A 20,664-nucleotide genomic window follows, 5' to 3' on the forward strand; every position below is an offset into this window, starting at 1 on the left:
AGGTCGTCAGGGACGAGGAAAGGTGGGCCGACGGTGTGCGGTCCAGCTCGGGCTCGACCTCGAAGTGCACGAAGCATACGACGAGTGGCCAATACTCGTCTAGTGAGGGCGGTTCGGGCATCGGGCCACAAGAGTTTGCCTCGCAGGAGGAGGAGACCCCGACAGACGATGCCGGGGATGATTTGCCGGCGGAGTAGTTTTTTTATTTTCTATAAAATTGTATTTTAAATTATGTCATTTTTATTTTTTTAGGATATTAATTATGTCTTTTTTATTTTTTTAATTTTAAGTTGTATTTTATTTTATGTTGTAATGTTATTTTATTGTTAATGAAGTGTGTTTTTTATTGATTGAATTTGTTGGGGAAAAAATAAAAAAAAATGAAATTGAATGAATAGTAATTTAAGGGACGGTTAAGGGACGGAGGGTTGCAGGTTCCGTCCCTTAGTTAAGGGATGTAGTAAAAAAGTACAGTGGGGCACGCAAATAGTGTTTTAAGGGACGGTATAACGACAGCGTTGAGGATGACCTAAGATTTACAATATTTTTGGTTACTAAAGTTCACAATGAATTTAATAATTTTATACTCCATACCGTGCAATATTAAAAATGACATCCGACATATTGAATCAAATCCATTGTAGTATAATTTACCAAACTCAAAAAAAGTTAAATTTACCTAGTTTCGAATATTAGAAGTCAATTTTTTGTTTTCTTGGAGCTTAATAAATTATAACGAATTAAATATTTTTATTCGTGCATTGTAGTAATAAGAATGCCTTTCAATTATTGACTGGAAATGGAGTCATAAAAAATTAATAACCCATTCTCTATATATGCATATGTTGAGACACAAATCAACACATAGAGTAAAAGTATATATGTGTTGATCCTTTTCACTTTACTGCTCTTTTTCTCTTGTTCTTCGCCGACATGTCGACAACTTGCATCTAATGAGTATTTGTCAGAAAATTTTAGATTTTTATGAACAAATTCAACTGTATGTAAATAGTGTTCATACTTAATTCAGAGCTGTATGATATAGAAAAGTCTGATTTTGATGAGGGATTATCTAATCAATATGATTACGTGATATTCATAAAATTCTAGTACTACTATATATTTACATACGTAGCATTAATTAATTAATTAATTAATTAAATGATCGTGTAGAATTTTATTATGACCACTTGTTTTATTGATATGTGGATATGGCTACAATTTTCTGAACTTCATAATACTTTTGCTAAATATGTACTCCTAAATTAAAGTGATTCAAATGAATAAATATATTATTATTATTTAATCGGTGATGATGTGGCGAATTTTTGATGGGAATAAATGCAAGTAATAAACGATCACAACACGGGAAATTACGTGGTTCGATTTACTGAGGTAAATCTACGTCCACGGGAAGAAGAGAGGGCAAATTTGTATTGCTTGGTCTCGCTTACAGATTACAATACTGATTTGCTATAAGATTCAGGATCTAGAGAGCTTAACCCTCGTCTATCTGATCTATGTTCTATTTATACATTCGAACTAAGATCGTGGTTTGCAGCCCTGGTAGTGGGGTTGATAACTGCTTAATACCACTAAATAGATCGTGGGTGTAGTGGAGGTCGTGGAGATCCTGCATGGGTCCACTATCTCCTTGTTCGGTCGAATACTGAGACCGAACTGCTGAGACCGAACTGCTGAACTTTGCCGATCAGCTTTTGCCGATCTGAGAGTTGAGCTCGATTGGTCGGCTTTTACCGAGCTATAGGCTGTGACCGAACTCTTTGGTTGTGCCGAACTGATACTCTTTCTTGGGTTTTGGGCTGATGGGCCGTCACTGCTATTGGGCTCGCAATTATTGTTTAGTTGTTTAGTTCGTATCCCATCACCACCCCCCCGAAAAGCGAAGTGAATCACTTCGGCATTTCGGATAAGTGTAAGGGGGAGGCTGACATCAGGGGACGTGCTCCGCACGTGTCTGCATTAAATGTGACAGCAAATCCGGCCAGAGAATCCAGAAAAAGGGGGATTTGAAACGGTGCGACGAATTTGAAATGCCTTTGCGAATCTGATAAATATTTCCTCTCTTCATCATTGGAATACTTTTGTGATTATTTCTTCTGTATTCTCTCTCTTTTTCGTAAAATTTTCTTCCGCTTCTTCAAGAATTCCTTCAGGCTTTCGACCATCAAAGAGTAAGAATCATGTCTTCTTCTTCTGAATCTGTTTCTGAATCAGGTAGCGGTAGGAAGGGGGGTGAGGGGTCTTCTGGCCGGAAAAGGTCCGGGGAGAAGACGGTAGAATATTTTCACAGCATTTTGAGTAAGGATACTGTGATATCCTTACACGGAAAATATTTTCTTCCTGGGGGGTTACTGGTGATTCCCGACGACATTCATAGAGCTAACTCGCCGCCGGAGGGTTATGCCACCGTTTACGAAGCCTGCTTAGAATGCGGGCTTCGTTTCCCTCTTCCCCCTGCCTTTGTAGAGCTTCTTGATTTTTTTCAACTTCCTTTAGGTCAGGTGACTCCAAATTCTTGGAGGCACTTATCGGCCTTTGCTGCCGAGCTGCGTAGACTAGAAAAGGATCTGTCTCTGAGGGCAATCCTTAATTTCTTTCAGTTTAAGAGAAAGGGATCCTGGTTTTACTTGATCCCTTTACAGCCCTTCAGAGCATTCTGTAAAACCAAATGGCCGAAGTGGCAAAATCGTTTCTTTTTTTACAATAGGACAGCGGCTCCGGACTTTTCCTGGAGAGGGCCGAAGTCCGTAATTCCTCATCCTCGGGTAGAACCGTTGGACGAGCTCGAGGGCGAGCTCAATAAGATTCCCATGATTAGGAAACAGTATTCGGAATCTGAGCTCGTCAAGGGTGACTTCGTGTTCGATTCCTCGTCTTCGGACGAAGAGACTGAGGGTGAGGATTTCTTTTTTATGCTTTACTGCTTTAACGACGAAGACTAACCTTGTTTTCTTGCTTTTTGGCAGTGAACATGCTAAACAAGCTCGGTCGCAAATCCTCCGAATCTAATGAGCCGGAGAGACAGAAAGCCACCGGCTCGGCGTCTGATGCCGAGAAGAATCCGAAAAGGCAGAAGACCTCTTCTTCGGATCCAAAAAAGCCGGAGTCGACTTCGGCAAAGGGGAAGGGGAAGATTCAGAAACCCCCAAGAGCGCCGGAGAAAGACATTGTCTTGGCGGCCCCTTCGGAACATGTCTGTGAGCCTTTTGCATGGCCAACGGACTTTGTAGAGGTGAATTCTCTTCTTGATTTTCTGGCCTTGCTTTTTTCCTATATTTTTTGTGGCCCCTCTGTTGACTTTTTCCTTTTTCCATTTTCAGAGGAACAATATGCTCTCCAAGCTCGTCGCCGTTGAACTCTCCAAAGCGTCCAACGATTATGCTGAGATGCAGAGGAAGTTGAATGCTGCTCGTCACCAGGCCGAACAGGCTCGGGCAGACTTTGAGAAGGCAAGGGCCGCTAGGATCTCGGCTCAGGATGAAGCTCAGCGTGCCAAAAACCAGCTCATCATCCAGAGAGAGCAATCTAAACAGAGGGAGGCTGCCGCCGTGGTTGCTCAGGGGGAGGCTCTCCGTGTTTTCACGGAGAAACTCTTTTTGAGCAATCAATTTTCGGCCTTTATCGGTGATCTGCTGAAATTGATGACCGATAACGCTGAGCAGGGACCCGAAGTCGTCCTGCCGCTGTATGGCCGAGAGATTTCAGCTCGTCTCCAGAGTCTGCCGCTCCTTGAGGAGCTTGCTTCTTCCTCGGTCCTGCTCTCTGCTGAAAGAGTCCGTAACTGCCGCGCTGACCGGGACGAGAACATGGAGGCCATCTTTGCCTCCTTGGGACCTGTTTCACCCGCTTCAATCTTTAACGAAGAGGGTGGGCAGGAAAACGAGGCCGGCAAGGAGACCGAGCAGACGGATCAGCAGGCCGGCGACGGGCATGCCGAGCAGGAGGTGCAGCAGATCGGCGATGGGGGCACCGAGCAGGCTGGAGGGAGTAGGGAGGCCGAGGCTGAAGCCGAAGTAGACAAGGAGAAGGAGGCTGAAACCCACAGAGGAGCCGGAGACGAAACTGGCGGAGTATGATTTCGTCTCCCTTCTCTTAGTTTAGTTTCTTTCTCTCCTTGTAAAATGGCCTTGAAGCCCTCCTTGTGTAAAAAATTTTTCTTGTGAATGAAAAAATTCTTCTTTCTACACTCGTGTCTTCTTTATAGCTTTTCGTAATCTCTTTTACTCCTGTTGTGGTTTACTACCTGCTCGGTAAACTGAAATGCCGAACTGACATAGCTGCTTTGTATTCTTAACTCTAAGGAGCTGGAGGTACTTCACTGGAAGCGGCTATACTCTTCGGCTTTAAACGAAGCTGAGAAAAAAGCCATAGATGACCAGGTGAAGTATGACGAACTCTTGGCTCGGTTAGTGGAGCTGGAGTCCAACAATAAGGACTTAAAGTCCATAAAGAAAGATCTGGATGCCGAGCTGAACACTGTCATCGCTGAGAGGACTGCATATGAGGATTTCATCTGCGGGCGCGGGGGAATGACCATATCTGAAGTTCAGAATCAAGTTGATGAACTGTGGGAGGAGCTTCATGTACTCCGGAAGAACAATGCGCTGGAGAGCTCGGCTTGCCAACAAGTTGTGAAGTCATTGCGGCGCTTGGCTTCTCGGTACGACATCATTCTTTCCCGGCGTCCCTCAATCGAGAGATTCCTTAGGCGTTTCCCGCCAACAGATGCTCACACTCCAACTCAAACCTCTAATCCACTCGCTCAAGATTCTGCTCCAAACCAACAACGGACTCAGGATGAACCGGAAACGTCAAGACGAGAACGTACTCCAAGTCAGCAACGGACTCCGGAGTAACCGGAAATGTCAAGACGAGAACGCCCTGAAGTTCGTAGAGGAGTTGTGATTATGAGTGAGCAAGATCAGCGGATGCTTCGTGAAGAGACTCTTCGCCGCCGAGGTGCTAGAACTTCCCGGACTCAGGGAAGGGGCGGTAGGTCGATCAGAGCATCTCGTCGACCTACTTATTCTTCAACTGTTCGGAACACCCGAACTCAGCATCATGAGGATTTTTTGGATAGGTGGCTCAACTTTAGCAACCGTGGACAGTAGAATAGTCCTTTGTAATGGTGTAACGCCTTCTCGTAGAGCAGCGAAATTGTATGCCGAACAAGACTTAATAAATGAAATTTTTTCATTTCGCTTCTATCACTGCGTATTTACAGTTCAGCGATTTTTTATTTCATTTATTGTACTCGTCCGCGGTCTTATGAAGAAAACTCTTCTTTGACCGGACTCGTCTTCGGTCTTATGAAGTAAATTCTTCTTTGACCGGACTCGTCCTTGGTCTTATGAGGTAAACTCTTCTTTGACCGGACTCGTCCTTGGTCTTATGAAGTAAAACTCTTCTTTGACCGGACTCGTCCTCGGTCTTATGAAGAAAACTCTTCTTTGACCGGACTCGTCCTCAGTCTTATGAAGAAAACTCTTCTTTGACCGGACTTAGTTTGTGTCCTTATTTGGCGAGTTTTATCGCTTGGATTGGACTTTCCCTTTGTGTCCTAATTTGGCGAGTTTTATCGCTTGGATTGGACTTTCCTTTTGTGTCCTAATTTGGCGAGTTTTATCGCTTGGATTGGACTTTCCCTGTGTCCTAATTTGGCGAGTTTTATCGCTTGGATTGGACTTTCCCTGGTTGACCGAAGTGGTTTTCGGCTTATTGCAGTCCGTTTCAGACGAACTGCTTGTTTCTTAAGCTGAATTGTGGTCTTGTATCTCCCTCAGAAGCTTGGACTCACAATTGTCTTTAATACATGATCTAAAAAGGGGATCAGCCTTTAAAGATCAATATACCTCAGTACTATTTATAAGAGACAAAACGCACATAGAGACTAAACGCACATAAAGACAAATAAAAAAGACGAAAAAGATTTTAAACTTTTATAAAACGACCAGCATAAAGGACAAATAGAAACATGAAAGCACATATCCCTAGGACCGAACTAGATACAAGACTGACCGGACCTTGTCTCTTACAAATGGAACTTCTTGAGGTTGGAAATATGCCATGTTCGGGGTACTTGTTCTCCTGACATGTGAGTCAATTTATAAGACCCTTTTCCCAGGACTTCTGACACCCGATACGGACCTTCCCATGTGCGTTCAAGTTTGCCCAGCTTTTCTGCTCGGCTTACTTCATTGTTTCTCAATACGAGATCTCCCACTTGAAACTGCAGCTTTTTCACCCTTTGGTTATAATACCGGGTTACTTGCTCCTTGTACTTGGCTGCTTTTATGCAGGCCAGTTCTCTTCTTTCTTCGGCAAGATCTAGTTCGGCTCTCAGTCCGTCATCATTCAGTTCTGTTGAGAAATTGAGTGTTCGGGGGCTGGGTATGCCGATCTCAACCGGAATTACGGCTTCAGTGCCGTACACTAGACTGTACGGAGTTTCACCGTTGGAGGTTTTTGGTGTAGTTCGGTAAGACCATAGGACTTGAGGAAGATTTTCTACCCATTGTCCTTTGGCTTGTTCTAACCGAGCTTTTAATCCTTTCACCAAAATACGGTTTGTTACTTCCGTTTGTCCGTTTGCTTGTGGGTGAGAGACCGAAGTGAACCGCTGTTGAATATTCAACTCTTGGCACCAATTCTTGAATGTCTTGTCGGTGAACTGAGTCCCATTATCCGAAATGAGGATATGGGGTATGCCAAATCGGCAAACTATGTTCTTCCAAACAAAATCCAATGCCTTCGAGCTCGTTATCGTAGCTAATGGTTCAGCCTCCACCCACTTTGTGAAGTAGTCCACGGCAACGATCAAGAATTTCATTTGCCGAGGAGCTTGTGGTAGTGGTCCTACTATGTCTATGCCCCATTGCATAAAAGGCCAAGGGCTTTGCATAGCACATAGATCGGTCTGCGGCATCCTTGGGATATTTGCATGGATTTGGCACTTCGTACATTTCTTAACGAGCTGTACTGCTTCTTGTACCAAAGTTGGCCAATAATATCCCCATCTCAGAACTTTTTTAGCTAAAGCTCTAGCTCCGATGTGGCTGCCGCACGATCCTTCATGAACTTCTCTAAGGATGTAGTCCGTCTCTTCTGGTCCTACACATCGCAATAACGGTTGAAGGTAGGACTTCCTATATAGGACTCCTTCATGAAGTTCATACCGAAGTGCTCGGCATGTGATTTTCCGAGCTTCTCTCTTATCCTCGGGCAGTTGTCCTTGATCTAGATACTTTGATATTGGCGTCATCCAGTTCGGCGAGCTGGTTACTGAAAGTACCTCAGCATCATCAATGCTTCTGTGCGGTAATTCCTCCACTTTTGAGCTCGGATATGAGGCCAACTTGCTTAAAGTATCTGCTCGGCCATTTTCCGCTCTGGGAATGCGGATTATCCGAAAATAAGATAAACTTCGGCTAATGCTTTGCGCTTTGTCCAAGTATTTTTTCATCCTTTCATCTCGGGCTTCACTCGTACCCAACATGTGATTCACTATGACTTGTGAATCACAATGGATTTTGAGAGATTTGATAAATAGACTTTGCGCTAACCGAAGTCCGGCAAGAAGGGCTTCGTATTCGGCTTCGTTATTAGTGGTTGGGAATAAGAACCGAAGTGAATAAGTTACCTCGTGTCCGTCGGGAGCGATAAGTAGAATACCAGCTCCACTCCATGTCTTATTCGAAGCTCCATCTACGAATCCAATCCAACAGTCCGGCGGCTCTACTTCGGGTTCCTGGGGCTGTGTTGGTTCATCATTGGTAGGGCTTTTCTGTTCGGCAATAATAGGGATTGCTTGATCGAACTTTGCCTCTACCAGAAAATCTGCCAAGGCTTGTCCCTTGATGGCTTTCCGAGGTAGATATTCTATTGAATGTTCTCCCAACTCTATGGCCCACTTGGCAATTCTGCCTGATGCTTCAGGCTTAGTCAAAACTTGCCGAAGTGGGAGATCGGTTAAGACGCATACCTTGTGAGCATAGAAATATGGCCGCAGTCTCCTTGCTGCATTTACTAATGCCAGAGCAATTTTTTCCAGAGGTTGATACCTTGTTTCGGGACCTCTTAATGCTCGGCTTGTAAAGTAGATAGGACGCTGCTTTAGGCCTTCTTCTCGTACAAGTACCGCGCTAATGGTTTGATCTGATGCCGCTAAATATAAGAATATCACTTCGGCATCTGTTGGAGCAGAGAGAATAGGGAGTTCGGCTAAATAACTTTTGAGTTCGTCAAAAGCCTTTTTCTGTTCGGCTCCCCACTCAAACTTTGGTGCCTTCTTCAAAACATTGAAGAACGGCAGTTGCTTTTCGGCTGCTTGGGAAAGGAATCTATTCAGTGCGGCTAGACATCCAGTTAGCCTTTGCACCTCGTGTATGGACTTCGGCATTGCCATGTTCTGAACAACTTGAACCTTTAGGGGATTTGCCTTGAGTCCGTCCTTTGAAACCCAACAACCCAGAAACTTTCCCGAATCTACCAAAAAGGTACATTTTTGGGGATTGAGTTTGAGGTTGGCTTTTTTGAGCACGTCGAGAGTTGATTTGAGATTGCCTTCGTAATCCGAAGTGCTTCTACTTTTAACAACTATGTCGTCAACATAGACTTCAACCTCTTTTCCGATCAGGTGCCGAAATAGCTTGTCTACCATCCTTTGATATGTGGCTCCGGCATTCTTTAAACCGAATGGCATCTTTTTATAAGCAAAAATGCCGAAGTCAGTAATGAAAGCCGTTTTTGAAGCATCATTCTCATCCATTAAAACTTGGTGGTATCCTTTATACAAATCAAGAAAACAGAAAATTTCGAAGCCTATCAAAGCTTCTACTTTTTTATCTATGTTCGGAAGGGGGTAGCAATCTTTAGGACAGTGCTTATTTAGATCGGTAAAATCTATGCACATCCGCCATCCTCCTTCTTTTTTCTTGATCATCACAGGATTGGCCACCCAAGAAGGATATTTTACTTCGAATAATACATCCGCTTTCAGTAATTGGCGGACTTCGTCATGGATGACTTGATTTCTTTCTGCCGCAAAGAGTCTTTGCTTCTGTTTTATAGGCCGGACTGAAGGATCAATATTTAACCGATGTGTAATTACCTCGGAAGACACTCCGGTCATGTCCAACGGAGACCACGCAAAGACATCTTTGTACTCTTTGAGGAGCTGGATGGTCTTTTCCCGGAGCAGAGGTGTTCCCGCGAAACCGATCTTGACCGTTCTGGATGGATCATCTTCGTATAACTGAACTGTCATCGAGTTCGGCTCCGGTGTGACTTCGGTCAATTCGCCTGCCCCTGACTCCGACTGCTGTGATTGCTATGCTTGATGGTGCCGATCTGATTGCTCGGCACTTTTAAGCGCAATCTGCAAACATTCTTTTGCTCTCTTTTGATCACCTCGGATGACTGCAATCCCTCCTTTAGTGGGGATCTTGATTGTGAGGTGATAAGTAGAGCAAATGGTCCGAACTGTGTTGAGCCAGTCTCTTCCCAGGATGATGTTATACGGGGACCGAGCTTTTACCACAAAAAACTCGATCATCGTACTGGAGCTAGTAGGCGCTCTTCCCACCGTAATCGGAAGGCTGATAGTACCTTCAGGGCGGGTGTCTTCCTGGGCGAAACTTTTCAGAGGAAGTGGGGCCGGGCTGAGCCGAGCTGGATCCACTTCCAGTTTATCAAAACATTCTTTAAAAAGAATGCTAACCGACGCTCCTGTATCCACAAACACTCTGTGGATCAGTTTGTTTGCCACTCCGGCTTGAATGACAATCGCGTCTTGATGAGGAGAAATGGCCGGGACGGGATCTGCATCTGAAAACGTGATTACTTCCTCCTTCTTCAGCCTTTTATGCATAGGCTCCTCTCGATTGACGCCTCTGCGTTCTGCTTTTAGAGACGACTTAGTCTTCCCGGCTGGGAGAGCGTCAATAGTCTGGATTACTCCGTCATATTGCGGCTCGGCATCGTCTTCGGGATCCTGTTGCCTTTTAGGATCCTGAGGAGCGCAGTTCGCACCTCTCTGTTTCTTATTCTTCTTCGGCAGCTTGCTTTGGTATTTTTTTAACGTCCCTGCTTTCACAAGAACATCAATACCTGCTGCCAAATTTCGGCACTCCTCGGTATCGTGACCGTGGTCTTGATGGTAGGAGCAGTACGTATCCTGACTTCGGCGCGTGGCTGATTTCGTCATCCGCTTTGGTTTTTCGAACATATCAGAATGCAGTTCGAAAATTTCCGCTCTCGACTTGTTCAATGGTACGAACTGAGCGGGCGGTTTCTCAAGATCGAGACGTGGTCCCAATCTGCCTTGTACCGGTGCCCTTTGAATTCTTTCAAAAGGAGTTCGGCGAGGAAGCCCCTGATCGCTATGATCGGGCTTCTTTTTGTCTCCTCTGGATGAGCTGTCTAAAGACCGTTTTCGACGGTCCGCCTCATCGGCACGAGAAAACTGGTCCGCAATGTCCCACATCTCTTGAGCTGTTTGCGGACTGCACTCAACGAGCTTTCTGTAGAGAGCTCCGGGCAGAATTCCATTTTGGAATGCCGAAATGACAAGTAGATCATTGAGATCATCTACTTGTAGGCATTCCTTGTGGAATCTCGTCATGAAGTCGCTAATTTTTTCATCGCGACCTTGACGTATAGAAAGCAGCTGAGCCGAAGTGATTCGGGCTTCCGCTTTCTGGAAGAATCTCCTGTGAAAAGCATCCATTAGATCTCTGTAAGATCTAATGCTCCCTTGAGGGAGGCTGTCAAACCACCTTCTTGCGTTCCCGATAAGCAGCTCGGGAAACAGATTACACATGTGAACCTCATTGAGACCTTGGTTCGCCATATTGTACTGATAGCGTCCCAGGAAATCATGAGGATCCACTAACCCGTCATAAGTCATTGACGGAGTTCGGTAATTCTGTGGCAATGGAGTTCGGGTGATATCATCCGAAAATGGAGTCTTCAGCGCTCCATACATGGCGAATCCGACATCTCTTCGGTATGGTGGAGATGGAGTTCTCCTGTGATTTCGGTACCGAGGAGGAGAAGGAACATGTCGGTGGTGAGGATTCTTTCTCCTGGAAGATACGACACTACTGCGGTAGTGACTTTCATGTCTGGAGGGGGAGGGAGAATCCGCCGTTTGCTTCTCCGGCTTCTGGCTCTTTTGCAGGAATGTTAAGAACTCATCCTACTTCTCAGCCAAGAACGACTTGACAGCCTCATTCAAAGCGAGCTGCTGGGGAGGCTCGGTGCGATGACTTTTGGAGTGGTTTGTTCTTTCACCGTGAGAACTGGAGGCAGATTTCTCCCGAGGCTGTTTTCCGGGTCTACGGGCTGGACTAGCTTCCTCACGTTCATCACGGACGGAAGTATGGGTATTATGTGATCTGGTATGCATTTTTTGGTGGAAGAGGATCAAAAACTCGCTTTTATCACAGTTTTGGTTCTCTGTTTCCCACAGACGGCGCCAGTGATGATGTGGCGAATTTTTGATGGGAATAAATGCAAGTAATAAACGATCACAACACGGGAAATTACGTGGTTCGATTTACTGAGGTAAATCTACGTCCACGGGAAGAAGAGAGGGCAAATTTGTATTGCTTGGTCTCGCTTACAGATTACAATACTGATTTGCTATAAGATTCAGGATCTAGAGAGCTTAACCCTCGTCTATCTGATCTATGTTCTATTTATACATTCGAACTAAGATCGTGGTTTGCAACCCTGGTAGTGGGGTTGATAACTGCTTAATACCACTAAATAGATCGTGGGTGTAGTGGAGGTCGTGGAGATCCTGCATGGGTCCACTATTTCCTTGTTCGGTCGAATACTGAGACCGAACTGCTGAACTTTGCCGATCAGCTTTTGCCGATCTGAGAGTTGAGCTCGATTGGTCGGCTTTTACCGAGCTATGGGCTGTGACCGAACTCTTTGGTTGTGCCGATCTGAGAGTTGAGCTCGATTGGTCGGCTTTTACCGAGCTATAGGCTGTGACCGAACTCTTTGGTTGTGCCGAACTGATACTCTTTCTTGGGTTTTGGGCTGATGGGCCGTCACTGCTATTGGGCTCGCAATTATTGTTTAGTTGTTTAGTTCGTATCCCATCAACCACTAAATAGATCGTGGGTGTAGTCGAGGTCGTGGAGATCCTGCATGGGTCCACTATCTCCTTGTTCGGTCGAATACTGAGACCGAACTGCTGAGACCGAACTGCTGAACTTTGCCGATCAGCTTTTGCCGATCTGAGAGTTGAGCTCGATTGGTCGGCTTTTACCGAGCTATAGGCTGTGACCGAACTCTTTGGTTGTGCCGAACTGATACTCTTTCTTGGGTTTTGGGCTGATGGGCCGTCACTGCTATTGGGCTCGCAATTATTGTTTAGTTGTTTAGTTCGTATCCCATCAATCGGCTATAATAAAATATACTGTAGTAAGAAAAGCATACGCATGATTAAATACCACTTTTAGCTTGAGAAGCTCTTTGTTACTTGTTGAAATATGAGGAGGGAGATTTAGATGCATGTACTTGAGACTTTGAAACGCCTTTCCAAATCTTATCACAGATTGTATGCAATGATGCTTACTTGCATTTATAAAGTTTATGTATGCTACATAAGTGAATCATTAATCATTCCTTTGTAGTGAGTTCTCATAACTGTATACCAATCCGTCTATTTTCTAAAAATAGGAACTTTAGAAATATCATGAATTTTAATATAAAATTAGTAAAGTGTATATCAATCTGTCTGTTTTCTAAAAATAGAAACTTTAGAAATATCATGAATTTTAATATAAAATTAGTGATTTTATAATTCCAGCCGGCCGGGTACGTTGTTTTGGCGTATTCTTTTGCCAAAAAAGTGATTTTTGACGGGAGATTAAAGGAGAAAAAGCCTAGGGTTCAATCTATTCGACACCTACCGCCTCCTACACTCACACACACCCCCAAGAACACCTTTGAGAGAGAGATTTGGAGATTGAAGACTCCACATCGGAAGATTGAAGCTTCACTTCATAGATCGATCTCACAGGAGTACTTAGTATCTTTTATTCATGTATTTGTTGGATTCCTATGTGTTGAACATGGTTTTCGTCATGAACATGAGTAGCTAAACCCTTTTTGTAGAATTCTTGGTGATGATGCACTAATTTTATAGTTTTTATTCAATCAATTTTGTTCTTACCTTGCGCTTGTAGTTATTTGATTATTCTTGGGTTTATTCATTTCAATTGCTTGATCACCATTTGATTGTGTAGGATTAATTAGATTAATCGGGAGATGAAATAATTAATCTGGAAAGAAGAATAATTCACACATTAATCCAATAAAACTCGGGAGAGTTGAGGTTTTGAGTGAGGTCTTTGATCTCATCGTTCTTTTAGGAGTTAGGGGTTTTAGGATTAGAAGAGGACTTCAATTCTAGCACCTAATCTACAGGTTTCTCACCTCGGGAGGGGGTTTAATCTATAATTGTGATCGACTTAATAACTCTAGGGACACCAAAAGGTAAGGCAAATAGATAGGATAAGAGCTTGGAATTGTGCATCGGATCCTTGAGTTCTACATTTTTCTCCATATTATCTTTTCACACCTTGTTCACTTGTTTTCATTTGTTTACTTGCTTATTATATGTTTTTAGTAGTGTTAGAACAAAACCAAATCTTTTCCGATTATCTAGATAGTAGTCGACGTTTGTTCGTGGTAGTTAAGTTGATACAAATTTGTCTCTGTGGGATACGATATTTTTGCTTGCTAATTGCTACACTAGCCACATACACTTTCGAGTATTACTTTGTTAAAATAAGTTGACTCAAATGCTCATAGTGAAATTTGTGGATCGACCGACCTACCTACCTACCTAGAACATACATGGAAATCAAAAAAGGAAACGGTGGCCGCCCTCTATAATTTTAACTTATATGTACTATATAACTAGGCCTAATATTTTATTTCCTTCACATGTTGAATTGTACTAATGCCTTGGTTAAAGTTAATGTTTTTGTGCATAAATATTGTGTTAAATATTACTATTCTTATGATTAAAATGATAATTTTTAAAAGTCACTATTTTGGTTATAAATAGATAGATTTTTATTAGAGATTCCTATATCCTAAGTCCTAACTGACACCTAATCAATCATTTAATACATTAACACAGATAATTATTTAATTAACATATTAGGATTAGATATGTACAAGAATATGGCCCAATGCAGGTGAACAATGATCAGGCCCAATCAAGTTGGGGTAATGATTATGAAGCTTATTATTAAATGTTTGTATGTTTATTTTTTAACATCGAATGGATTCTGGATGTATCCAAAAATAAAAGTAATTTATTTGGGCATGGAGAATCTAGAGATTAGATTATGATGCTCCAATATTAATTTTCAATACAACAGCTAAGTGATGTGATGTATTATTAAAAATAATTGGCAATAGTATATGATTATCACATTAGGGTATTATGGGTGAAACAATTTCAAAATTAAAAAGAAAAGAATTGGGATTTTCTAGATTCTAGGTTTTTGAACATATCTATATTAGGATAAAAAGGTGGAACTTCATAATTGTGTAATAATGGTGGTCACATTACTCAAGCCTCCTCGAAAAACCAGTACATGCATTATACTTTTACATGAAAAGTAAGAAATGACAAATATTTGCCTTTTGCATTAAAGTACTCCTTACATGTTATGTCAATAGCATAAAATGGAGCACATAAATTTGTAATAAAAATTTACATGAGAGAAAGGATTATTGAAAATTTGAATATGCTATACAAAAGCCTATCTAGTGAAAGAAGGAGATTTCATAATATGCCCTATTTCACTTTAAAAATACCTAACTTAAAAAATCAATTTATGTCTCATCACATGATCTATGTTTGTGAAACTCAAACTTGCATATCTTTGTTCTCAAGAATACACAATTCATTGGTAGACCATCATCAAGAAAACAAGAAATGTCAATTGGTATGGTAAGTTTATTCAATTATTATGAATTAATATTATCAATTGCAATTTCCGTTTCTTTGCTAAATCCTATTATCATCGCTACATCCCAGCAAACGGGCTTCATTGTAAGCTTGTGACTAAATGGGCCTATAATACTTAGCCCAAATTGACTAAAGATTCTAGACGGCCCGGCCCGTTAAAGTTGGAATCAAAAGTCACGAGGGGAATCAGATCCGTTGATATATATCCAGGTCACCAATAATTGGCGCTAAAATCTCAAATTCCATATCGAAATATTTAGCTGCCCGAAAATTCTTTACGGGCAGTTTTGAAAATCCCCTTCCAATTCCCACTAAGATTCCCAAGTAGCATGGGAAGTAATGTCAATCCGGGTTCGGTTCGAAAGCGGTGGTTCCGGTTTTGAAAAAGTTCAAATGGGAGTCATATCTGAGAAGATATTTGGTGGTTCCCGTTTTGAACCGAAAATGGAGGTTTCTATTCAGGATTTTTTTCCTTGATTTTACAATGATTTCTCTCGGCTTCATAAAATTATTTAGATTTTTTAGGCCTAAAATTGAAGGTTAATGATTGATTCACAGTTCAAAAATACTGTAATAGACCAATAAAATGATAAGTCAGTTTTGGTTAGGCATGTTAAGGCCGGTTATGGTTTAAAAATCAAAATGGTCAATCTGACAATTGGTCGAACGCTGTTTAATCGTACATCACTAAGCATGGGTCTTTTTCTTCCTTTTCATTCTCAATCTACTATACAATTGTAATAACTCGAACTTGTGACTTATTGATTAAAGGATAAGCGTCTTGCTTAGTAAGACGTGTTCCATCGTCAACTTAATTAGCATAGGTTAACATTCGTTGTAACTTGTAAGGTCATAAAATTATCATGTTTCCGTTCTCTTTTTCTAGTTAATCCTCTTTCACACAACCTCAATTTCAATTATCATATAATGTTCGATTATACGCAAAATCACAACTCGTACAACAATTTCGAACAATATTAGTATTTTTTTTCAATCAATTTTTAACCTTACGAGATATGGATTGTAAATTGGCATTCCCAAAGAAATAGTTAGGTCTAAAATAAACAATTTTCCCTCCTTTTTCCCCCATATAAAAACCCACATTGCCCTCTCATTTTGCCGCCATCACTTCTCTTCCCTTCTCTTCATTCAAAGTTTTTCCTTTTCAATTCCTCTCAACTCAGAAAAACCCTTTCCCCTTTCCTCCCCAAAAATTTCCCCTAAAAATCCCACCTTTTCCCCCTTTTCTCTCCCAAAATTCGATCTCCGATTTCTCCAATTCCACGACATGGGTTTCTCCAAAAAGCTGGAACTCGCCAAGGAATCTGATGCCAAGAAATGGGTCATCGCCGGAATCGCGATCCGCGCGCCTCTGAAGCCGGTTTCCACGAAGCCCAGAGACGGCGGCGGCGAGGACGGGGAGGAGTCCACCACGCCAACGGCGCGTGAGTCGAGGATACCGGAGAAGTCCGCCTGCCCGGCGCCGCCGAGGAAACGGCGCCCGGCGTCGGCGTGCCAGGTGGCGAGGGAGTTTTTTATTCCGCCGGATTTGGAATCGGTTTTCATCCGCCGCCCCGCCGCAAACTGATGGCTTTTTTTTCAAGGTTGATTTGTTGGCTTAATTTGGATCCATTTTTTTTATAAAAAACATATACTAGTATTAGTATTAGTATTAGTATTAGTATTAGTTTAGATTTTAGCTGTAGTTTTTAGTTAGTGATATATAAATAGTTAAGTACAGTAGATTTGTGGTATTAATCACTAGTAAGTATATGGATCTTTTTATCGTTTTGCTGCTAGCTCGAAATTAAAGTTTAGTTCTGGTGATGAATTTCTTTCTCTTTTCTTTTTTTTTTATTGTTTCTTGAATGGATGTCTGTTTTAACTGCAGAAATTGCATCATGCAGCTTTTGGTTTGGTGTTTATTTTGAGAATTATTGGGGTTTTTTTACATCCACGAGCGTGTGCACCAATTTGATTTGATGGATGGTTTCATTTGACTTTGTTATACTCAATTTGTAATGAGAAAATAGTCATTTTATGACTTCTGTTTTTTAAATTAAAATATGAAATTCTCTTTCCGTCCCCAAAGAATATAAACTTTGAGTTCGACATGAATTTTAATGTAAAATTGGTAAAGTAAGAGAGGGAGAGACAAAAAGTAATTAAAGTATTAGTAGTGGTAAAATGGTCTCATTTCCTTAGAGAGAAAAAAGTTTTCAAAATTAGAAAGTGCATATTCTTGTGGAATGGATTAAAAATGAAAGAACGCATATTCTTATGAGACAGAGGGAGTATACAGTAGTACTTTTTTTCTACATTAATTGTCATATTTATATACAAAATGACTTTTTTATATGAGTATTCAAAAGTACGTTGTTTTACTAGTAAAATAATAGTAAAATTTAATTTAATTAAACAGGAGTAACATTTTTTACTCGAATGAAACAATTACGAATTATTGAAACTATATAGGAGTACTATAATTGATTAGAATATGATTAACTTTTGTGACTTAAATGACTAGTATTAATTATTTTTAAAACATTCAAAATTTTCAATTTTGTGTTTCGTGTTGTAGCACACTAGCACTAACCACATGATAAATAAAAATATTATTGATCATTTTAAAAAACTGAAAAGGAACCTACAAGATTTTTTAGGTTATGTTTGCCTAATGATGATACAAATATGAAATATGTGAGGGTGTCTTTGAGTTAATGGATCTGAAATTGTAAAGTTTTACATAAAATCCACTCATTATGTAGATTTCTAAACTATTTAAGGGTAATGACATTTCAATTGTTCAGAAAAATACCTAAACCTAAACACTTAAATTTAAAGCTTTCATTTTAAATCGATTTTAAAATGCAATTTCACAATCATTTCCAAACATTCAGACATTAAACAGACATACATATTTATATAAACCATTGCATTGTATATCAGTCACAGGAATTACACACAGATAGCATTTACTCACACATACAGATGAAGTACACAATGCTACAGAAACAATAATGAAAAATATTACTAGTATACATTATATTAACATTTGATGAATAAATATCGATTGTTTCTTTAACTATTTTTATGAGAGAACCCCCAATTTATCCAAGCAATGAATTTCAAATGAGTCGAATTTTAGGCAGGCTTTAAATTATCTGATCACATCAACTAATCTAAATAAAATAATTAGTACCTTATTTCTAATCATTCAAACTCACCAAATATATTATCAGCTTATTGCTTATAAAATCACAAAGAACAAGTTATTTTCAATTTGTCCTGTCCCATTCAGAATTTAAATAATAAATTAAAATATTTTAAAATTTTGCAATAGTCTCATCTGACTTATTTTATTTTATTTTTTCAATAGTTACAGTTGAAAAAGTGATAGTCTCGATATGACTCAGGCCACTGAATATCGATGGGTGGAAACATCATTTTAATGTTTTTTCATTTTTTTTCAATTTTGAAATAAATTTCGTTTCTTTGAATTCAGGTAAGGTTAGATCAATCTTGCGTTTTGATTGAGTTTAATTTATTTTGCATACATAATAAAAAAAAACTGATTCTGTTTTTTAACTTATTAAATTTTACTAATCCAAATAAGAAACAATATCATAATTTATATTTTAAATGATAAAAACGGTACATAATATAATGTTTTTAGACAACTAATGACATAACAATATTTAGAGGTAACCTATCACACGACTTATTATAATTTCTTAGCACTAATTTCACATTGTCAATTAATTAACTGAATTGAAAAACAGAATAAGGAATCCAAAAAATCAAACATGGAGTATAATAGGAGTAACAATTTATTAGACAAATAAAAATATAAATTAATTAAGTTAAAAATTATAACAACACAAACACATATTTTAATAGAATACTTTGGATCTATATTACTACGGAGTACTACAAAAGAGAGCAATCACATATTGTGCTTATTGTGAGAGTACTATGGGGCCTACTTAATACTACTACATATTCATCCACATTTTGCGTGTATTCCATTTACTCAAAACAATTGTATTATAGTATAATTGGGAATTTTAACACTTTCCAAATTTTTATTCAAAATTTAAAAAATTCAAGATACATTATGATTTATAGAAAATTAATCCAATATTAGTAGTGATAAAGAATGCCCGCCTCTCACCCTCACCATCCAGTTAGGACAAAGGCTCTGGACTATCTCATCCTCTCATCCTCGTAAGTTGTAATATGATTAAATGTAGAAAATAGAAAAATAAAATAAAAAAGGACAAGGCCAGTTAATAATTGGGAATCTCATAAAAATGAGAATCCTATGTGGGGTAGTACTTATTTAAATAAATTGGTGACATCAATGCACTGTTATCTACAGTCGATTGTAATAGGCCCACATTATTCTTCATGATTATAACTTTTGGTAAGTATTGTAAATTACAAGGTTTATTATTTAGGTGCTTACACAGATCACTACATACGGCGGAGAGGATGAGAACCACCTCTCCCACATTTTGTACTATTTGACTGACTCAGCACGGATTTTAAGACAGGTAAAGGAAAGTGTGTTAAAAAAATTAATGGAATTAAAGATCTAACTTTATATATTAGTTTTATAATAAAATGTGTGTGAAACGAGTTAGTGAAATTTGGGATCTACTTACCATTTATAATAAAAGTGAACTTTTATTGTGGACGGACTAAAATAGCAAATATGGACACTTAATGTGGGACGAGATAGTATCACTCTTTGAGAATAAATTGTTGAAAATATAATAAAGTTTTGTCAAATTTTATCTTATAATTGAATCAACTATATATGTAATATTACTAACTGTTATAAATTACTATTTCACAAAAAAAATATTATAGGATAATGGCAAACAAATTTAAACCTTACGTGACTTTCAGACTGATTGTGAATTGCCAGACAAATAAGAATTTGACTAAATTTCATGATTTATCTGGCAATTTATCTTTTTATTTCTATTTTAACAAATGTACTAATTGTAATAAAATACATACGAATTACTATCTCCTTAATTACTTAATTATAGTATTATACTATTAGCTTAGATTGCTTACGATTCTCGTTTATCTAACACCAATTCAACCTTATAAATATCCCGATTATTTTCTCCTATATTTTGAGCATTGAGGGGACAATAAATGTACAAACCTGAGTATTGAACGAATAAAACAAGCTAAAATTTCACAAAAGTCGTCTATACATATCCACAACAACAATATAAGTATATTTTTGTATTAATTATTACAACCTTAACTGATCCTATTGATAGTTAATACGTGGAAAAGAAACCTAGAAGATAATAATAACATAACATGGGATCATCTCTTATATGACATACGCTTAACCAAATTATTAGAACCGTCGCTAAAAATTAACATGTTTTTTCATGGACATATGCAGTACTGTTTACGATTAAATTTTAATCGAATCGTGGCTAATCCATCCATATTTTATAAATTTAGCCCCACAAAGTCCAACTTGAGTTTAGTTAGCTCACCAAGTTCACATCAAACTTCACAACTAAAGCATCGAAAAAGCAATGGCACTATAAAAAACAAAAAAAAAATCAAGCACTGAAAAATGAGAGGATGAGCTCAAA

The 20,664-nt window shown here is 39.6% G+C and overlaps 1 protein-coding gene across 1 annotated transcript; it reads left to right on the forward strand.

The window, feature by feature from the left end:
• The first annotated feature begins 16,319 nt into the window (after positions 1-16,319).
• LOC121781762 (cyclin-dependent protein kinase inhibitor SMR6-like) lies at positions 16,320-16,619 on the forward strand. The gene has a single exon (XM_042179451.1). It carries the CDS (start codon positions 16,320-16,322, stop codon positions 16,617-16,619), a length of 300 nt encoding a protein of 99 aa, XP_042035385.1.
• The last annotated feature ends 4,045 nt before the right edge of the window (positions 16,620-20,664 follow it).

This window comes from Salvia splendens, chromosome 20 (genome assembly GCF_004379255.2).
Source record: "Salvia splendens isolate huo1 chromosome 20, SspV2, whole genome shotgun sequence".
Taxonomy (NCBI): domain Eukaryota; kingdom Viridiplantae; phylum Streptophyta; class Magnoliopsida; order Lamiales; family Lamiaceae; genus Salvia; species Salvia splendens.